The sequence below is a fragment of the Drosophila grimshawi genome, unplaced genomic scaffold (genome assembly GCF_018153295.1).
Source record: "Drosophila grimshawi isolate 15287-2541.00 unplaced genomic scaffold, ASM1815329v1 contig_848, whole genome shotgun sequence".
NCBI lineage: Eukaryota > Metazoa > Arthropoda > Insecta > Diptera > Drosophilidae > Drosophila > Drosophila grimshawi.
This window is the reverse complement of record NW_025063692.1, coordinates 17,047,441-17,067,917: the sequence shown is the minus strand read 5'-3', so window position 1 is coordinate 17,067,917 and position 20,477 is coordinate 17,047,441. Positions and strand designations below refer to the sequence as shown.

Genomic DNA, 20,477 nt, shown 5'->3' with positions numbered 1-20,477 from the left:
ATTATAAGGATTTAAAGCTGGAAACTTCAGATATATGCTCAATATATTCAATACTGTACATATTGAATTGCAAACCTGATTGCAAAGTAATCAAGCTCTAAATAGCAACCGCAGGCACAGAGAAACTTTTTGTTGTTTTTTTTTTTGTTTTTAAATTGAAATTGAAGTCGCGTGTCGATTGGTGATTAGTGATTAGCGCCATTTGATACCTGACTTCAAATTGTTTGGTGTGGGGCGCAGCGCTTCCGGTGGCAGCCGCATCCCTCCACCCGCTTGCCTTCAATCCATTGCCACTTGGCCAACTCCATTTAATGACCGCGTTCATTGGCCTCTTAGTGTGCCTTGGTTTATTTATTCAGCTTGCGGCCACGTCCGTTGCACTTGTAGGGTCATAAAATGTGTGTAAGCAATAACAACAACAACGACAACAAACATCCTAGTCCAGATAGGGATAGATTAGAGGATCCCGCATGCCACGCAACACTTGCCACACACTTTGCTTGTTTTGCTCCACGGTGCCAGCGATGACTTTATTCGACACCTGACTGTACGGAGGCGGACGAGGATGCGGCCGGATGAAACGGCGTCGTCGTTGCCGACGCACCGGTGTTAACCAAAGAAGCTTCGCCAGCCGGCGCTTACGGTGCTCCCGGAGAGCGCGGGACGCACAATACGGACGGATTGTCACATAGTAGACGATCTCAATAACCGAGAAGATGCTGAAGCCCATGAAGAGACCCAGTATACCGCCAGTATTTGCTACAAAAGAGAAATTAGTCAGATTCCTGAATACGGCTCCCAGAAAATCTGGATCTTCCAGCTAGACTCATCCAACATAAACTTGTTCGGCACTTACAGAGAAACTCGGTGAAGCCAAACATTTCGGATTTGGTGGTGCTCCGAAAATTGTTGTGGAGATAGTAAAAGTGGAGTATGGATAGGTCACTGTCCTCGCCGTGCCGACTCGCATTGAATAGATGCTCGGGCAGATCCTCGCCGCTCTTATAGTTGGGGCCCCCGATAATTGGTGAGCTGGACATGGCATACTTGTAGGTCAACTCAAAGCAGCCCGGCCAGCAGTTCTCACAGGACAGCTCCCCTCTCGATGACTCAATATCGGTCTGGACACGATTCGTGCAATTGTTGTCATTGGGTCCGCAAATGCGAGCCATAGGATCGATTCGGGGCAGATAGTAGAGGACACATTTGCAGTCGCGCAGCAGCAGCTTCGCCTCGCACTCCAGTTCACAGTTCTTGCGCGAATAGGTGCGATAAAAGGACAAATCATTCTCATCTGAGAACAGGCAGCGACGCACCGATTTCTTAATCGATCGAATGCTTGGCGTTGCATCCTCATAGACGGGCTCAACGGATATTCTAGCCTCACGGCCAGCACCGACCACAAATCCGTAGTTGCTAACCTTGGGCAGCTCGGCAGGATTGTGCACCAGCACCTAGATTTAAAGCATAATTTATTTTGTTTTTAATCAATTATACTCTTTTTCAAAAAATCCTTGAATTTTTCAACTATGATTGAAAATTTCCATTCTCTTAGCTTGCCTTAATTTGAATATTAAATTATATTAATTCCAAGGTATATTTTGTATTAGAAACAAAAAACAAAAGGAGGTTTCTTAAAATGTAGATTTTCAACATCTTAAATAAGTTTATAGAATTGTACTTTTCATAGAAAAGTAAAAAGAAAATATATTTCAGAAAATTAGAAAAACCAAAGATATTTTTTGGGATAGTGATTGCCAAATGTCAAATATCTTTCTTAGAAAAAAATGAGTATTCCTGATATAGCCTACATTTGTTATATTTCTGTACCTTGAAGCCATTGCCCATGGACTTGGTGCAGTAATATTCCGCCGTGGAGGTATTCAGCACCACAGTCAAGCCCATGCGACTGCCAGTACCGCCCGACATTCTGGGATAATAATAAGCCGGCAGTATTTTTTCATAGCCACGTTCGGGTGTCCAATCGATGGGTTCGTAGGGCGAATACTCCGTTGCCGGCTGTATGCGCACATCGTCCGAATAGTTGCGAAACAGATAGATGGGATCCAGTGCATTAAAGGTGCAGCACAATCCATCGTCGGTCAATATCGAATTGAAGATCATCGAACAAGTCTCCTTCTGCGACCCGAAACTGCAGTACAACAGCATCTCATCGCAGGGCTGTGCCACCTCCACCAGCAGCGCCTTGAAGTATTTCCAGGTGCCAACATATGTGATGGTTTGGTCATCACCCTTGTTGCACAGGCTCATCAGCAGCGTGTAATTATTGCTGAATCTACTTATCAAAGAGATACAACATAATAGTCAACCCTTGATGAATCAAGAAGAATATTTCATTCTAAGACCTACAATCTCAAAACAAAAACGTCTTCCTCAAAACTTGATTCAAAGTGTTTATTTTAGAACTCAATCTAGGAATATATTAATCTTTCATATGATTTATGATCGTCCCTTCACTTTTGATTTTAGATTGGTTTTTCTCTGCGTGGGGATCGAATTATTTATTTGAATATTGAGGATAGTTATTTCTGACTCAGGTTGTTTTTTCTCTGTGTAGGTATCACATTATTTATATGAATATTCAAGAGAGAAAGCAATACTTATTTACATTTGCTGTATATATGTGGACTGAGCCCAGTTTTTGTACTCACCGCGAAATGCGCTGAACGCGACTGCGCAACGCCTGGTTGAGATTGCAAATGGTGATCGCCGGAAAGGGCATGTTGCTGGTCAGTAGTTGCTTGGCGCTCGTCGAGATGATGATCGGCGAGGCACTCCACTTGATGTAGATGTTTGAAATGAAGAAGCCCGATAGGATAACGACCAGCACAAAAGATATGCCAAAGAAGACGCTACACAGGCATCAGTACTAATATTTATATTCAAGTATTTTTTATAAACACGCACAGACACTCAGTAAAAAAGTATTTCCTACTCGAATCAAAAAGGAACATTATCCAAATGACGCCTGTCACAATAAAACTTTATTTCAGTATGTCATACTCATTCCATTGATGGGTTTTATGTCCTCGAAGAGAGTTTCATAATATTGTTGTAAGGGAGGCATATTTCGGTATACCGGATAGGATATATATAATATATAATATATTGACTTTACAACAAGAGTTCACAAAAAAAAAAAATATATATATATATATATTTATGTATATAGTATTGTAGTATCTTCAGTTCCGGACTAAAATTTTATCTTTAGCATATTTGTTTTTGGGTTATTTCGATATTTACAGAGAATCTTGCTTTTGAAAGTTATTTAAATAAGGTTGAGGACATTCGTCTTCGTTATTTTCAACGTTAAGTTTATTCTCAGGAATCAATTTAGAATGAAATTGGAATGTCGGCAGTGCAACTCCGGTCTGCAATGGGGTCTAATCTCTCTAGGCACTCTTAATTGTTTTAATCCTAAGGTAACTTAACTTTGGTGTTTCTAATAACTTTTTCTTACATACATTAAGCTTGTTTCAAATTCTGAATATATAATTTGTAAATATCAGTTACGCTTTCGGATAAATCAAGCATTTTCAACTTGAATTGATATATACATATTTTTATTCTATTTATTTCTTACTATATTTTTCTGACTCTACTTATACACACATACCGCTCCGATATCGTAATCCGCTCCTCGGCTAAGTACTTGAGGCCATGCAGCGAGCTATTCCTTAGATAATCCTTGATGCTCTTCTTGCTTGACTCAAGACTGCACATCGTCTGCTCCTCATCCATGGAGTCATCACTGTGACTGTGACTGCGGCAGCGATGCTCCTTCTTGGTCAGCAGGTGGCTGGTTATTGGTTTGCTATCCCCTTGAATTTTCATGATTGAACTAACAGACCAGCATGTCACGCAAGTTCCATTTATACGAGTTCCTCGAGCACACTTCGATCCAAATCGCAGTCAAAAGCATATTGACCTTAAGCAAATATGACTGCAAATGACTGCCAAATTGAATTGCCGGAATGCAGTGGCAAATCACGCTTAATGCGCTTTACCGAACTGTGCGTGGGCGTGGCAGGAGCAATATTTGCCAACAGCGAAAAGGATTCACATGCACGCCGAATTACGCAATTGCAAACATGGGTGACATTTTGGTATTTCATTTCCATCCAGTTGTAACAGCAGCCAGCCCCATTGCTCAGTTTCCAGTTCCCGGCCAAATGGTGCCTGCCACTCTATAAAAATAGCTGCGGGCATTAAATACAAGTACATTATGATATAAACAAAAGCCAGCCAAACAACAACATCGAAGAAAAAAAGAAGAAAAACCTCTAAACAAAAACAAATCGAATTCAAAGGCACACTCAGCAAAACAAATGAATAAATTGTATACTCAAATCAAGGACAACCATTGTCAAAATCTATATAAAATTGTTTTTTAGCATCCCGACATTCAACATGTTAGACCGATTCGGTATATGTTAAGTACGATTGATGTTATCTTAAAATAGTTGCTTACCTAAAACATTTCCAGATTAATCAATAACTGAATTACGTTGCGTAAGATATTTCGTTAGTTTTGTAAGAATCAAATTGCTTAAATCATTGAAACTGATTTAGTGTGAATCAAGAATTTATGTGATTACAAGAAAAACTAAAGTTCATTTATTTTCATTTATTTAAAGTACAAAATGTACCAATGTACTTCAAGAATTTTTGTTCTAATTAATGTACAAAAAAGAAAGAAGTCTCCAGTCGAGAGAGCTCGACTACGAGATATCTTAAACCCAAGTCGTACTTGTCTTAGTTACTCAAACCAATCCATTGAAAAATACACATTGTATAAACATTTGCATATATGGAACAATGTGTATTTAGATATATAAATAAAATCTTTTATGCCAAAGTAAACTAAGATTTGTATTAATATTCTCGAAGCTGACAATTCATCATGCAGACTCGGCTGTTGATTCTACCTTCTGCCTGTTGCAATATAATTGCTTAAATATTTACTAAGTCCATTATACCTATTTTAACTACATTTGTAAAGGGTCGATTGAAAAATTTGTACTTAAATTTGGAAAAGCTTTTTTCTGCAAATGCTTCAAACAGTGGCCATAATTGATTACCTCTAATATTCGGATTAGGATATAAATGTTGTATAGCAATGCTGTGAATCAAATACATTGAATACCTCTGATTTACTTTGCATAATCTATTCAATGTTAAATGAATCACTTATGCTAAATACAAATGAACATATAACAATTATTGATTTATAGAAAACCATTATTTTGTTTTATTTTCCGTATAGCTTCAACTGTCTTAAATATTTTCGCATTAAAATATACATTTATTCAAATATATATATACATTCATAAAAAAATTGGCACTGAAACACTTCTATTTTCTTCATTCCATGAAAATATTTTCTGTTTTTTTTTTATCTCACAATCGCTTTGCACATTCGTTTAAAATTCCTAAATAATTAGAAAAAATGTGCATATAAATAAAATGTGTATAAATAAGTAAGGAAAAATAATGGCGGCGCAAAATTGTGCGTGTACAATTAATTAACTAGTTGTTGAACTTGAAGTAATCAACATTGAGATCCAGAATAGCCGCATTGGGCGTCTCCTTCATGCTGAGCGCCTCGACAGCATTATCGCTAGCATGATCATAATGCGGCAACATTGCGCCCGCGCCATGGTCAACTGTGGGCTGTGCCACAGCTACCGGTGGCTGCATGAGATCGCTAACATTGCGTAACAGACTTTCCTCGGATGGTGGCAGCAATTTGCCACCGGCGGACAAATTTAGTCGCTGAGCAGCCTCATCCGTGAGCGTGTCATCCAGTGACATGCTGAGGCCCGGATAATCGACCATATTGCGTGCACAGCTGGACACAGCGCTGCTGTGCAACGACTGCTGCAGCTCCGGTTCCGGTGTCGGCGCCTGCGCCGATTCCATAGCCGACATATCCAGCGCATACTGACCCTCAGGTATGCCCAGAACGCGTGCGATGCGCGCATTCACAAAATGCACACCGGATGTGTTGCGAATGAGGCGCGTGCTACGCAGCTGCAGCTGCTCCACAAAGTCAGTTAACTCGTGCAAAAAGAGATCGGCGCGCTGCTCCTCGCTGAGATGACTATGACGCTGCAGCTGCGCAGTGAGAAGTCCAAACAGTGTCGGTACATTGAGCTGTTGTTGTTGCTGCTGCTGCGGCAGTTGTTGCTGTTGCTGCTGCTGTTGTTGCTGTTGCTGCTGCTGCTGATGCTGCTGCTGCTGTTGTTGCTGGTGTTGCTGCTGTTGGTGTTGCTGCTGTTGGTGTTGCTGCTGTTGCTGCTGCTGTTGCTGCTCTTGCTGCAGTTGCTGCTGCTGCTGGTGTTGATGTTGAACGGCAATGGCGCTGGGCATATGTTCGGGATACTTGACGTAGTGGCGCTGCATACGACGACCCAGAAAGATCTTGTTGCAGCCCGGACAAATTGCATTCGGCGGCACAGCACGCTCCTTGTACGCTTCAGCTGCTGGCAAGTCTGGAGTGTGCGCTGCTGCCGGCGCACGATAGTCCTTGTCCCTCAGCTCCGCCACAAGCATCTCCAGCATTTGCGATGAATTTGGCGCTGCTGCTTCAGTTGCAACTGGCGCTGTTGCCGCCTGTGGTAAGGGAGGGCGTATAATGCGTCCGGAGCGAGTGCGAGGCATCGAATCCGCATTTAAGGCGGACACTGGTTCATTGGTTTTTCGGCCAATGGCAACAGTTGGTGCTATACCAGATATGTCTGCTGTTGCCGTACGTTTCCGTGCACGGCTCACTTTAAAGGAGGACGATGAACGACTGCAATTAGCCGGATACATGCCCATGCCGATGGGATCCATGCAGCGATAGATGGTTTTCTGATTAGTCAATGCATCGGTGCGGATAACCTCATTCCGTTTGCTGCAAGTCAAAAGGTATATTCATAATGGATAAAGTTGCTCATATGTGGGATAAGTGGCACTCACCGATCGATAACGATGTGATCCTCCTTGGCAAGCCGATACAGATTGTAGGCCAGCCTGGCCAATGAATCGCAATCCTTGTTTGCCACATTTACCAACTCGGTGGCAGCGGCCTCTGCATCAAATGTGTAACATTCCGGCAAATCGGTCGCTGGCACTGCGGGCGGCAACAGATCAACGCAATTCAGCAGTGACGGATGAAAGTCGCCGCTATTGCAGCTATTGTTGCTATTATTGTTGCTGCTGTTGTTATTATTAATGTTATTTTGCTGCTGCTGCTCGGCTGCGGCCGCTTGCAACTGGATCACAGCGCTGTCCAGTTGCTCATCGGGCAAGTCGAGGGCGAAGCCAAGCAGAGCATCTTTGTGAAAGTTGCAGCTGGTTGTGCTTGGCTCGCCACTGGCGCCGTTAAGCGGCATCAGTAGATTTTTCATTGCCGGTCGCCAGTATTCGATGTTTTATGCAAATGCAATGTCACGTTTTGTGCTTAATTGGAGACTTGTAAACAACAACAAGATTTTGTAACTCGAACTTGTCATTTGCATCCATCGATAGACGATATGAACTATCGAATCAGGTGCACATCGTGCCAAGATGTTAATATCGATTGCAGTTCGCGATGAATATATTTTTATCAGCAATCGATTTGTTTATTACATCGCTATTGTTAATATTTGCTACACTTGCGGCGAAATTTGCAACTTTAATTTATTTAGACAAACACCAAACAGTTATTTGTATCCGGTTATACAATTGTAAACAGCTTCTATTTTATTGCTGTCAAGACGACAAACACCTATCTTCCCCATCCTTTTAACCGCCGGCGACGCACGACGGCTTGCGAACTGTTTCTTTTTTTCCCCCGTGCATTTTGGTCAAGATGTCGAAAAATAAACTAAACTTAGTGCTGCCGCCGGTAAATGTGGATGCAGCTGTTGCCACCACACAGGTGGCACCAACACCGCCATTCAAAACGCCATCGGGAACAGAGTAAATATAACTTATATATTTTATATATGTGCACAAATATGTGCATATATGTGTTACATTTAATGATCCCCCCATCCCCCCAATAAAAATGTTTGATTGGAAAACCCGAAAAGATAATAAAATAAATGTTCATATTCAAATAAATGTTGCTATTATTGCTGGCCAAATGACGCACACATAAATATAAACATTCGCACACAAATACACACACACGCACACTTGCAGACATATGTATATATATATATAGATATACACATCAGTCGCTTGTAAATGAAGTACTTTCAAATCTCTTAGTGTTTCCAGTATGCGAATAACTCCAATTTCTGTCCCTTAAATATAATTTGTAATATGTGCATTATACAACATTTTAAATATGATGTTTTCTGTTGCTCAATGTTATATGGATTTCGCAAATCTTTTCTGCAAATGTTAAATTTTAAATAAAGAATGTTTTACGTCTTACAATGGCCACATCCTTATTACTCTCTCAATTAAAAATGTCTCAACTCCAAGCGACCAGTGTCTGCGTGTGTGTGTGTGTGTGTACGTTTTGTGTGGCATACCAACAAACATCGCAATAAGAGCAATCCAAATGTCCACAAAAATGTTGTTGCTACTTTTCGTTTTGTACTGCAAAAATTCATTAAAAAGTTAAATTAAAGAACACACAGCTTGCTGGGAAAGCCAAAAGCATCGAGCATCGATGCATTGACCGAAACGTTGGAGGGCCTGGACATGGACGACACCGAACGCAAGCGAATCAAAGTGTTCCTCAGTCAGAAGGAGAAGATCGGCGAACTGTCCGAAGAGGATCTGGAAAAGTTGGGTGAACTCGGCTCCGGCAATGGCGGCGTTGTGATGAAAGTGCGACACACCCTCACAAATCTGATAATGGCGCGGAAACTCATCCATCTGGAGGTGAAACCAGCGATCAAGAAGCAAATCCTGCGCGAGCTAAAAGTCCTTCACGAATGCAATTTTGCGCACATTGTTGGCTTCTATGGTGCCTTCTATAGCGATGGTGAGATAAGCATTTGCATGGAATACATGGACGGCGGCTCCCTCGATCTCATCCTAAAGCGAGCCGGCCGCATACCCGAATCGATACTCGGACGCATCACGCTAGCGGTGCTGAAGGGACTCAGCTATCTGCGCGACAAGCATGCGATCATCCATCGGGATGTTAAGCCAAGCAATATACTCGTCAACAGCAGCGGCGAGATCAAAATCTGTGATTTTGGCGTTTCGGGTCAGCTTATTGACTCGATGGCCAACTCATTTGTTGGCACGCGCAGCTACATGTCGGTCAGTTACCTTATCCCAATTCTAATTGTGGCCAAAAGTACTACAACAGTGGTCGCTGCAAATTTAGAACTTGTATAAATTCTATTGTTCAATCAGTCATCAACAAATATTGTTCATTCAAATCAACACAACTCCACAGCACAAGTTATAATTTTCAATCCACAACTATATTTAAATCGATTAAACCACTTGCGTTTTCGTCATTTAAATTTAACTAAAAAAAAGTGCAATATCTACTACTATCTCCTGGCTCATGGTAACTCTCTTAAATCTTTTCAATCTCTTCAAAATAACATCAGATATTATCCATGTCTGAGTAAACCTAATAGTTTGTGGACACATACTAACAGATCGCATCCCATGGTTTCGCTTTATTATTTATTGTTTATTTAATTCATTATGTTTGTAATTATTAACAAGTTCAAGGAACTCCCGATTACGACGGCTGCTGGATGATATCATTTTTTAATTATGAATGTAATGTACAAATATTTTTGCAGCCGGAACGATTGCAGGGCACTCACTATTCGGTACAGTCCGACATTTGGTCTCTGGGCTTGTCGCTAGTTGAGATGGCAATCGGAATGTATCCAATCCCGCCGCCGGAAGCCTCTGCGCTGGAGACCATATTTGCTGAGAATGCCAATGAAGATGGCAGCCAAGCGACGCTAGAGCCCAAAGTGATGGCAATATTCGAGCTGCTCGACTATATTGTTAACGAGCCGCCACCTAAGCTGGAACACAAGATATTCTCCAACGAGTTCAAGGACTTTGTCGACATATGCCTCAAAAAGCAGCCGGACGAGCGTGCCGATCTCAAAACATTACTGGTTCGTAATGATTATGCTTGTCTTTGTTACTCGTTCGCTATACACGCTATATAAATAAATATTCTCCTTTGGCAGAGCCATGCATGGATACGCAAGGCGGAGGTGGAAGATGTCGACATATCGGGATGGGTGTGCAAGACAATGGATTTACCACCATCGACGCCAAAACGCAATACCTCGCCCAACTAATTGGCATTCCTTTATTTCACGCGCACGCACTCAATACACATACTAAACGTACACATGCATAATAAGTACTCACGTTCATTATTTATATGTTGTTGCATATGTGTGTGCTATATTATACTTGTTGTAACAACTTGCTCCTCCCCGTCCTCCTCAACACACTCTTTGTTATATTTCTTTCTTGCGCTTTGTGTGGATACTTCTGCTATATCTGGCTTTTAAAATCAATCAATCAAGCAAAAAATGGACAAAGCAGAGCAAAGAGAATAAATTAAATACAACTAATATTTAAATGAGTCCAAATCGAGTTTGCAATTCAAAATTTCATTTTTTCGAAGTGTTTTAAAATAATATTCGTAGCAGGCCTGGAGTTTTGTGTCTTTTATTGTAGCATCTGGAAAACTCGAGCTTGTCAAATCATTCGTTGTCTGACGATAGAACTGTAACAACAAAATTATCTAACTTTTGTCAGAGAAAAGTACTTTTCTGTTTTAAGGAAAACAATTGTAATATTTTTGTGTAAAAATGTCGAACGTTCTGAAGATATTTCGATTGAGTCATAGCGTGTTGGCCAATAGCCGTTTAGCCCAGATGCAACGCTCAATTTCGATTGCTGCACATCAAATGCAAAATCTTAAAGGTGAAGCCCTGCAGAAGACATTGCCACAAGAAGAGGAGAACCTAACTCCAATTGAATTAACACCATCACAACGCAATTTGGTCGAGTTTGTTACGGGCGAAATCGTGGAAGAGCGTCGCGTGCAATTGCATATGGAATCGCCATGCATTATCGATGATTTTACCGGATATTTCACTGGTTCCAAAGTCGAGCTCATTAAGGAGTCGCCCGGCGAGCGTATTAACATATTTTTCAATGTCAGCAAGAGTGTGCCACGCCGCAATGATGAGACGGGCGAGCTGGCACCAGTGCGCAGCGTTCCCAAATTTGAGGTGCTGATCAAAAGAAATGATTTGCTGCTATCCATATTTTGTGTATTCAAGCCATCCGCTTTTGAAAATTTGGATATGGATTTGGAGTTGGATGCATTGGATCAGCAAGCACAAGAGAACTATGTATATGAGATACAGGACCTATCCCTGTATAATAAAGGATGGAACGACAGCTGCTTTACCATTGACGCATCCCTCATCGATGACAATCTGCAAATTTTGATCCTTGAGATGCTTGAAGAGAAGGGCATCACCCATGAGTTTGCCAGAAAACTATCCGACATGGCAACTGCGCGCGAGCATGCCTTGTACATTGAGTTCTTGGAAAATCTGTCCAAGTTCACTGTGGGCATACCCAAGCCAATAAAGAAAGCTGCAAACAAAGCATAATAACAAATACACAATATATACATATTATATATTAAATGCGTTCTAAATAAATGCACATGTGATTCGAGCAAACGTAATTTCGAAGGTTTCTTAAATGCGCGCATTGCTAAAGGCTTTGGACGATGTGGCAACGCCGCGTGCAAAAACCCCACTTAACTGCAATTGTCGAGCTTTGGTTGGCAACGCCGTAACCTGTGACGACAGCAAACAAAATGAAAACATCAAACACTGTTATTGTGTTTAGGTTGTTATTGGTCGACTGCTGAGTGCCAAAAAAAAGAAAACAAATTGTATACGTAAATAGGCTGTAGTTAATTTTTTGATAAGTGCAATTGTGTGTGTGTGTGTGCGTTGATTATTATGCATAGTCACGGATACAGTTTCCGTACGCAATTGACAGTGATTATGAATGTATTTCCTGTGTAATTGCAATTGTAGTGAATGCAAAAACAAAGCACTCGCAGCGCAGCCGATGCGGACGCAGTAAAAGTTCTTTGTCTGCGCGACGCCAACGCCAGCGACAAGCTGCCGTCCCGTGTGTACTTGTATGGTGTATGGCAATGTGCGTTGGTGCAAAATTCGCAGTTGTTAGTGGACAGCGAGCGGGCGACGAAACACAACGTTAACAGCGACGTCGACGTTGCGCTGCTTTAGTTGGAGTTGCTATTTGTGCATGTGTGTGTGTGTGAATGCGAGAATGTGCAAGAGTGTGAGTGCGTGCGTGTGTGTGTGTGCAAGTGTAACTAAACAAAGCAACAGCTTACCACGCGCCATAACAACAACAAGAAGCCAACAGTCAGTCAAACTAAGCGCTGCAACGCAGACGTGTGCGTCGTCGCCAGTAAGCAAGAAAGTTGCTGATGCTGCTTGCACTGCTGCTGCACACACACAGTAAGGTGCAACAACAACAAGAAGGAGATGCACTAAGAACGAGAAGCAGCTAAATAACAAAAGAAGAAATTAAGGCAGCTAATTAATAACTATTGTTAACTATCCGTTTCAATTCGGAATTGCAAATTCAATAACAACTACAACAATAACAACGAGAACAACTACAAAATGTCATCTGTGAATGTGAACCAAAAAGAGAGTCCCAGTCGAGACTCGACAGCGTCCACATCGGGCCACATATCGATGATGGCGGAGAATACGTTGGAGTCTTTGTCGAGGGATTACAGTCTGGGCAGCCTCAATTCCGCTGGCAGCCAGGATGAGTTCTTTCGCTGTCGCGATCATGCGGACAGCGTATTGAAGCGTATGCAACTCTATGTGGACAGCCAGCAGCTGTGCGATGTCGTTCTCATCGCTGGCATTGATGGCAAACGGTAAATGGACGACGAAGCTGTTGCAATGCGCAAAAGCAATTTTCTCCACAAATCCCACCCAACCCCACCACACACTCTGCTCCCATTTGCCGCCCGGCATATGAACGGCGCCATCCGTCTGACCTTCACTTTAGCGCACTTCACTCGATTCTTTGTCTCTGTGTCGCCTTCGTACACCAGTTCTACAACAGTAGCAGCACCCGCAGCGACTGCGGTCGAAGCAGCAGCGTCATTCGAACAGTAAACAGTAAAATTGCGTTTACTCATGTTCTCTCTCTCTCTTTCCCGCTCTCTGTTTGGTTTGACATTTGATCGACTACGAGAGGAATAGCGAATTGGAGCGATGTTTCGTGCTCTGCACAGTGGTTCATAGTTCATTTGTTTTGCGCACATTCATGTTCATGCTGAGCACGACGCGCATTTTATAACATTTTCACCAACATCCCAGCTTGTCATATTTTGCTTAACGTATCAATACGTTTATTTTATTGAATCGATAAATTCGCAACAGACCCGTAGATAGTCTGATCATATTGTGTAAAGATCAGATCAGATAATCAAGGGAGTTGATTTATGCGACATCTTTCATGGCTTGCAGCTGTTGTCATAATATGCCACTCTTCTTTTGCGAGTTCCGCTTGTAAAACGTTTTTTAACCTGTGCAACCTATGCAAAATTGGAAATTATGGAATCTTATAAAAACAATATTTTTCAATTTGCTAAAACAATCATGCAATTCAATTTAGCAAATAGAAAGATATATATAGTTTTTTTTAAGATTCCATAATTTTCCTAAATAATTGTAATATAATTTGATGCTGTCAATAAAATCCTATTAAGTATTTCTTGAAGTTATGAAATTAACAAACGAAAACACGAACAAAAGCAAATTTTATATTTTTGTTTCCAAAATAGGCAACATACAGAGGGCTATTACACTTACACGACTAACCCTTCCCCCCCCCCTCGCCCTCTCCCTCCCAACACCCTACATTGTTTGCCAAGTTAACTTGTTAACAGGGCCTAAAAGAACAAGAGGAATACAAGCTGAATACAAATGCCCTTTCTATTTGGTACAGGGTGCCCGCTCATCGCTTGGTGCTATCAGCTTCGAGTGCATATTTTTCGGCGATGTTTACCGGATCGCTGCGCGAGACCAAGGAAAATGACGTGACCCTTGGTGAGGTGAATGGTGATGCCCTGCAGCTGCTCGTCCAGTACTGTTACACTGGTTTCATTGAGCTGCGCGAGGACACTGTCGAAACGCTGCTGGCCACCGCCTGCCTGCTGCAGCTGACCTCTGTGGTGACGGCATGCTGCAATTTTCTCGCCCGCCAGCTGCACCCATCCAATTGTTTGGGATTCGCATTCTTTGCGGAGCAGCAGAGCTGCACAACGCTACTGCGACTGGCGCAGGCGTACACCTGCCAGTACTTTATGCAGGTGTGCCAAAATCAGGAGTTCTTTCAACTAAATGCCGATCAGCTGGGCAAGCTGCTGTGCAGCGATGATCTCAATGTGCCATCCGAGCAGGATGTCTTCCACAGTCTGATGTCGTGGGTGCGCCACGATGCGCCCACTCGTGAGCAGCACATCGCCGAGCTGCTCGCCCTGGTGCGCCTACCCTTGTTGCAGCCATCATTTATTATGGATCACGTGGAGAACGTGTGCAGCGCCAACGAATGCCAGCAACTGGTGATGGAAGCGTTCAAATGGCATTTAATGCCCGAGCGCCGTTCGCGTATTGCCACCGAACGAACCACGCCGCGAAAATCTACTGTCGGCCGCTTGCTGGCTGTGGGTGGCATGGATGCACACAAGGGCGCCATCACCATTGAGAGCTACTGTCCGCGGCTGGACAAGTGGACGCCTTGGAAACACATGACCGGCCGCCGTTTGCAGTTTGGCGCCGCTGTTATGGAGGACAAACTGATTTTGGTGGGCGGACGCGATGGACTGAAAACGTTGCACACTGTGGAGAGCCTTGATCTAAACACGATGGCCTGGGTGCCACTCAATCCAATGGCAACGCCCCGACATGGCCTCGGCGTTGCGGTGCTGGAGGGGCCCCTCTATGCGGTTGGCGGACACGATGGCTGGAGCTACCTGAATACGGTTGAACGGTAAATAAATGCGTCAATCACATAGGTCACTAGTCAGTCACCCAGTAATCAAATTTGAATTGTTCTATTCCTGGCAGCTGGGATCCTATTGCGCGCACCTGGAGCTATGTGTCGCCGATGTCCTCGATGCGTTCGACCGCTGGTGTTGCGGTGCTGGGCGGTCGTCTCTATGCCGTTGGCGGACGCGACGGTTCTGTCTGTCATCGCTCCATTGAATGCTACGATCCGCACACAAACAAATGGAGCCTTCTGGCGCCAATGAATCGACGTCGCGGCGGCGTTGGTGTAAGTTCTGGGAAACAAACAAAACAAAAACCAACTTCAATCGAAATCGCAAACTAAAACACATTTAACGCTGCTTGCTTGCAGGTGACTGTTGCAAATGGATTCCTCTATGCCTTGGGTGGCCACGACTGCCCGGCCAGCAATCCCATGGTGTGTCGCACCGAGACCGTGGAACGTTATGATCCAGCTTCCGATACCTGGACACTGGTAACCAGTCTATGCTCAAATTTTGCAAAAACCAAAACTAGCATTCAAAATTCGAGATTGACAATTGTATTTTTGCAATATCAGTTGAAATTTGAATTGTTCTAAAATGATTCGTCCGGCCAAAGTTTCGCCGGATGAAATGCAATAATTAATATAATATAATATAATATACACTAAGACAACTTTCTCTCTCTCTGCCATTTGTAACAGATTTGCTCGCTGGCCCTGGGACGCGATGCGATCGGTTGTGCACTGCTTGGAGATCGTTTAATTGTCGTTGGCGGCTACGATGGCAATCATGCACTCAAGACTGTCGAGGAGTACGATCCGGTGCGCAATGGCTGGAATGAACTGACGCCCATGTCGTTACCACGTGCCGGCGCCTGTGTCGTTGCCATACCGAACATAATACCGCCAGCAGCTCCCCAGCCGCCTGCCAGTGCCACAGTTTAGTTAAACTTCAATTATTGTTGTTGTTGTTTTTTTTTGCTGTTGTTGTTGTAGTTCTATGTGTATGAGATGTTGTCTACTGCTTAATGTACTACAACAACACTGCTGCTGCTGCTGCTGTTGCTGCTGCTGCTGCTACTATTCCTATTACCTATTACCTATTACATTTTACTATTCTACTTGTACACCTACATATACCATATAAGAGCGCGATGCGCGTTTTGTGTTCTGGTGTGCGCTGCTCTGTTCGGGCCTGGCCTCGCCCAGTCCGGTCTGGCATTTGTTGGTACTTGGTACACTCGCACACACACACACACTCACTCACTCACATACACATGCACGCACACACTTACAGAATCAACTCATACTAGCTACGTTTTAATCCATGTTGCTCTGCTTTAAGAAGTAATCTCATCTGAAGTGAATCAAGAAACAAACAAAAAATCAATGCTCGAGCAACTGCACAGTGTGACCAGTAGTAACCAGTGACAAATGCATGCTGCGAGGCTTTCCGAACGCATTCCCAACTAATTCGTTTATATACATTCAAATATATATATATATACATATATATATATATATATATATATAATTATATATATTATATATGTATATATATTTATATTTATAGACTATTTTGATATTATAATTATTTTGTAATGTATAATCTTATTTGTTGTATGTAGTAAGTGTGTCTTAATTGTGTCCCTCGTCACATGCCATTTTCACATTTCATTTGATGTATGTCACCATCATCATTAAAATAATTCTCATGTCTACCCGTCGTACGCTTCATATACATACATAAATGCATGTTTTATCTGGTGATCTGGTTGAAAGTTCACTCGCCCACCCACAATTCACGATTTGCCTCCCACATTTAGTGATCCGTTTGTATGACAAATTCTTACTGAGTTAACTAAGTTCTGCTCATATGCATGCGTGTGAAGTGTACGACAAATACTTTGCTTACTACACATAGAATCATATATCATATATAGTTTATAGATAGAGCAAATTTACAACAACAAAAAATATCACTCACCAATGAGCAAGTTTGATAACGAGTATTAATAATTAACGGCATTTGCTGTTTATTTTGCACTCTCATTTTATAAACATTATTTTTATTATTATTACATAAGCTTATGTATATTATATTACAAGCATTTATTTCTAATTGTTTATTATTATTTTCTTTTTTTTCCCCCTTTTTCTCAACGTTTTTCTTACTGCATTTACGCGAATTTTTTTTAGAAAAAGAAGTGGATGCCAGTAAGATTGGATCCAATCTGCTATAGTCGTCGTAGACCTGTCGTATTTGTCGACTACTATAATATGTAATTATGAAAACTATAATTAGTTAAGCAAAAAAAAAAAAAAAACGAAATACAAAATGCCAACAAGCGAAAGCCAACACAAATGGTAACTTTTAAATATTACGTATTATTTTCTACAATCATATTTTTACACAACCAAAACAAAACATACACTACGCATATATGTATACACTGAATATGTATTTTTTGTAATAAAATATATCTTTTATTTATACGTTGCTAAATGCAACGGGAAATTGTAAAGAAGCTTTTTTTGTATCAACCGCTATTATCGATAAATTGATGGTATTTTTCTTCTTCTCGATGTACTATTGTCATATATCAGCATGTATCTCAGTCAATGGTTTCTATTCATTACTGACCCTTCAATTTACTGTGTGCGCAACGTGTTTAATATATGTTTCTGTCAGCTGATAGCATATTATGAATTCATCTGCGGTCACACAATTGTAGAGCCAAATCGTTTGGTATTTTTAGTATTTTTGACTCTTTTTTTTTTTGGTGGCATATTTTAGAACTTTTACATTATTGACATTGGATTGCAAACACAAATCAAATTAAATTCAAATCCAATTAGCAAACATTGGGACTGGCTAGATTGTCACAGTCGGCATCATGGATGCGGAGCAGCTGAAACGCCTTGAACGGAAGAACTCCGCCGACATCGATGACATACTCGGCCAGTTTAATACTAAGGTAATGCGTGTGTGCACAAGAACACACAACCCCCATTTTCCTGTGACTAATATGATGATGATGATGATGATTTGTTTTGTCGACGCCTGCAGAATGCGGACCTCCTGGTATTTGACAGCTATCACACGGACAACCAATGGCATGACCTCTGGCTGGCCATATTCGGTATACTTGATGATCCAACGCTGGCGCCGATGCACACGAAATGCCTAAACACAGTTCGCATATTAACCCGCGATGAGTTCAGCCTCAAGACGCATTACATCGAGCACGAGCTGGATACACTGTTATCGCTAGCACGCCTAGACACCAACGCCGAGGATGAAACTGAACAACAACAGCTAAGCGATGCCCAAACGGAAATTATGGGCGAATCGCTTAAATGTTTGTGCAACCTAATCTATCAGAGTGGCGACTGTCGTCGTTACTGTTTGCGCCAGAAATTCTGTCTGGATGCGGTTGTGAAGCGTTTGGGCAGCGCCTCATCAACTCGTTATCCGTGCACCTTGGAGTACTATGACATGAAGCTTCTATTTCTGCTCACCGCACTGGATTCAGCAGCGCGCACACGCCTCCAAATTGATCTCAATGGATTGACTTATATGACCAATTGGCTGGACGATAAGTTGACCGAGTCTGCTGTTGGCACAAGTGACGAGCAGCTGAACACCATCTGTGAGCTGCTCAAGGTGATGTTTACAGTAACTAGTGCACCAGACAAGAGTCCCAACGAGTACGAAATCCAAAGTCTTCATTTGACCGGTGTGCTGCGGGAGCTGCTGTTGCGCTTTGGCAGTCTCTCAACCGAACGGGAGCGCGCTGTAGTGACGCATGCAATTCACCTGCTCACAAACATATCGAGTAGCTGCCTCACCGAGCTCACGCTCAAGTGCAGCAATGCCGAGGCGGAGCCGGAGTCGGAAACGAAGAGTGCCGCTGGCGCCGGACAGAGACCGGGTAAGTGCTGTGCTCTGTGCTTCGAGAAGCGCAACGTGCGCAGCCTGGCAGTCCTATTGGACTATCTGCGCCGCGCACTCGACCAGCAGGAGAAGGAGGCCAGCTCCCACGAGCTGGTATCGCCGGTGCTGACGGTGCTCGTGAAATGTGCACGCAGCGATCGCATTCAACGACACTATTTACGAATGGAGATACTGCCGCCACTGAAGGATGTCAGTAAGCGGCCGGAGATTGGCAACGAGCTACGCAATCATCTGTGCCGCTACCTCACGCTGCCAGCGATGATCCTACGCGACCTGGCCGCCGAGCTGCTCTTTGTGCTATGCAAGGAGGATGTTGGACGCATGATCAAATATACGGGCTATGGAAATGCGGCAGGCTTGTTTGCCAAGCGTGGCGTCCTCGACTGTCGGCGTATTGAGGGCGCTGAATATTCGTCGGACAGTGAAGACAGCGACACCGAGGAGTACAAGCAGCAGCAGCAGTGCTTTAATCCAGTGCTTGGCTGTGTTGAACAGGCCAAGCCTAGTCCGCTCGATGGCATGTCCGACGAGCAAAAAGAATACGAGGCCCTGCAGCTGGTCAATCTGCTCGAGAAGCTGCGCAAAGATGGCATCGTGCAGCCGGCCCTAATTGACAAGGATGGCAAACCGCAGCCGCTGGAGCACATACTCCAGCTGCAGGAGGAGCTGCCACAACAGCAGCTTGAGCAGAAGCGCAAAACATAAATTTCGGCAAATGGCAAACAAAAAACAGAAAACGTTCAATATGCAAAAAACAATCGATAGGAGTCTTCCAAAACTCTGGAGGCAGCAGCAGCAGCAGCAGCAGCAACACACAAATGGATCACTGCTACCCTTTGTTCCACATATACACATACAAATATATATATGGCGGATGCAACATTTATGAGCACCGCTTCCAATCAAATACACAAATTGTAATTCCAATATACATACATTTACTGAGATAATAATATCAATATATACAAGCAAAAAGATTGTTAGAGCAGACGGCAATAGTTCGAGGGAGAGAGAGACAAGAAAAGGTTAAATAATTAATATGCGCCAGCAGTTGTGACTTCGTACTTGATTACTCTGTGTGTGGCATGCAACTGAATTTGTAATTGTAATTGATCTTTATTATATAGATATGTATTATCATTAACGTTTAAGCTCAACAGCCAAGCAACTGAAAGCAACCAAATGAAAAAGAAAAAGGCAAAGAAAATGTCGATGAATTCAAACAATTATTATTGATTATAAGAACGAAAGAATCGCGTATTATTTAGGATTAACTTCCATTCTGTGCATGCATCATATAAAAAATTCGATTAATAGAGCTTTATTGTGTTCAATCTTTTATAGTCAGCGGGCATAGTTGCCTACAAATTTGCGATTAAAGTAACGAATCCACTAAATAGTTGATGTATTTACTGCGTATACATACTATATATAT

At 42.6% G+C, this 20,477-nt stretch overlaps 6 protein-coding genes across 7 annotated transcripts; 4 read left to right on the top strand and 2 right to left on the bottom strand.

Moving 5' to 3' along the window:
* Positions 1-436: 436 nt before the first annotated feature.
* On the bottom strand, positions 437-4,049 carry LOC6564728 (pickpocket protein 28). Its single transcript, XM_001991653.2, has 5 exons — positions 3,641-4,049; positions 2,673-2,873; positions 1,831-2,296; positions 857-1,454; positions 437-759 (listed from the first exon to the last, which is right to left on the bottom strand). The coding sequence occupies exons 1-5, from the start codon at positions 3,856-3,858 to the stop codon at positions 437-439; spliced, it is 1,806 nt and encodes a 601-aa protein (XP_001991689.1). The 5' UTR covers positions 3,859-4,049.
* A 1,257-nt stretch (positions 4,050-5,306) lies between these two features.
* Positions 5,307-7,484, bottom strand: LOC6564729 (transcription factor SPT20 homolog). Its single transcript, XM_043216070.1, has 3 exons — positions 6,988-7,484; positions 6,319-6,922; positions 5,307-6,228 (listed from the first exon to the last, which is right to left on the bottom strand). The coding sequence occupies exons 1-3, from the start codon at positions 7,416-7,418 to the stop codon at positions 5,554-5,556; spliced, it is 1,710 nt and encodes a 569-aa protein (XP_043072005.1). The 5' UTR covers positions 7,419-7,484; the 3' UTR covers positions 5,307-5,553.
* A 152-nt stretch (positions 7,485-7,636) lies between these two features.
* Positions 7,637-10,592, top strand: LOC6565443 (dual specificity mitogen-activated protein kinase kinase dSOR1). Of its 2 annotated transcripts, none has more exons than XM_032738432.2 (4): positions 7,637-7,974; positions 8,646-9,279; positions 9,780-10,109; positions 10,185-10,592. In XM_032738432.2, the coding sequence occupies exons 1-4, from the start codon at positions 7,865-7,867 to the stop codon at positions 10,296-10,298; spliced, it is 1,188 nt and encodes a 395-aa protein (XP_032594323.1). In that variant the 5' UTR covers positions 7,637-7,864; the 3' UTR covers positions 10,299-10,592. The 2 variants fall into 2 exon arrangements, with proteins under 2 accessions (XP_032594323.1, XP_001991691.1); XM_001991655.3 differs by having other exon boundaries at positions 7,648-7,974; positions 8,637-9,279.
* A 127-nt stretch (positions 10,593-10,719) lies between these two features.
* Positions 10,720-11,713, top strand: LOC6565444 (complement component 1 Q subcomponent-binding protein, mitochondrial). Its single transcript, XM_001991656.2, has one exon. It carries the CDS (start codon positions 10,821-10,823, stop codon positions 11,634-11,636), a length of 816 nt encoding a protein of 271 aa, XP_001991692.1. The 5' UTR covers positions 10,720-10,820; the 3' UTR covers positions 11,637-11,713.
* Positions 11,714-11,843: 130 nt separating this feature from the next.
* LOC6565445 (kelch-like protein 5) lies at positions 11,844-17,604 on the top strand. Its single transcript, XM_001991657.3, has 6 exons — positions 11,844-12,961; positions 14,041-15,084; positions 15,162-15,369; positions 15,454-15,576; positions 15,787-16,023; positions 17,284-17,604. Exons 1-6 carry the CDS (start codon positions 12,696-12,698, stop codon positions 17,368-17,370), a joined length of 1,965 nt encoding a protein of 654 aa, XP_001991693.1. The 5' UTR covers positions 11,844-12,695; the 3' UTR covers positions 17,371-17,604.
* Positions 17,605-17,885: 281 nt separating this feature from the next.
* LOC6565446 (synembryn) lies at positions 17,886-20,237 on the top strand. Its single transcript, XM_001991658.3, has 2 exons — positions 17,886-18,062; positions 18,155-20,237. The coding sequence occupies exons 1-2, from the start codon at positions 17,982-17,984 to the stop codon at positions 19,745-19,747; spliced, it is 1,674 nt and encodes a 557-aa protein (XP_001991694.1). The 5' UTR covers positions 17,886-17,981; the 3' UTR covers positions 19,748-20,237.
* The last annotated feature ends 240 nt before the right edge of the window (positions 20,238-20,477 follow it).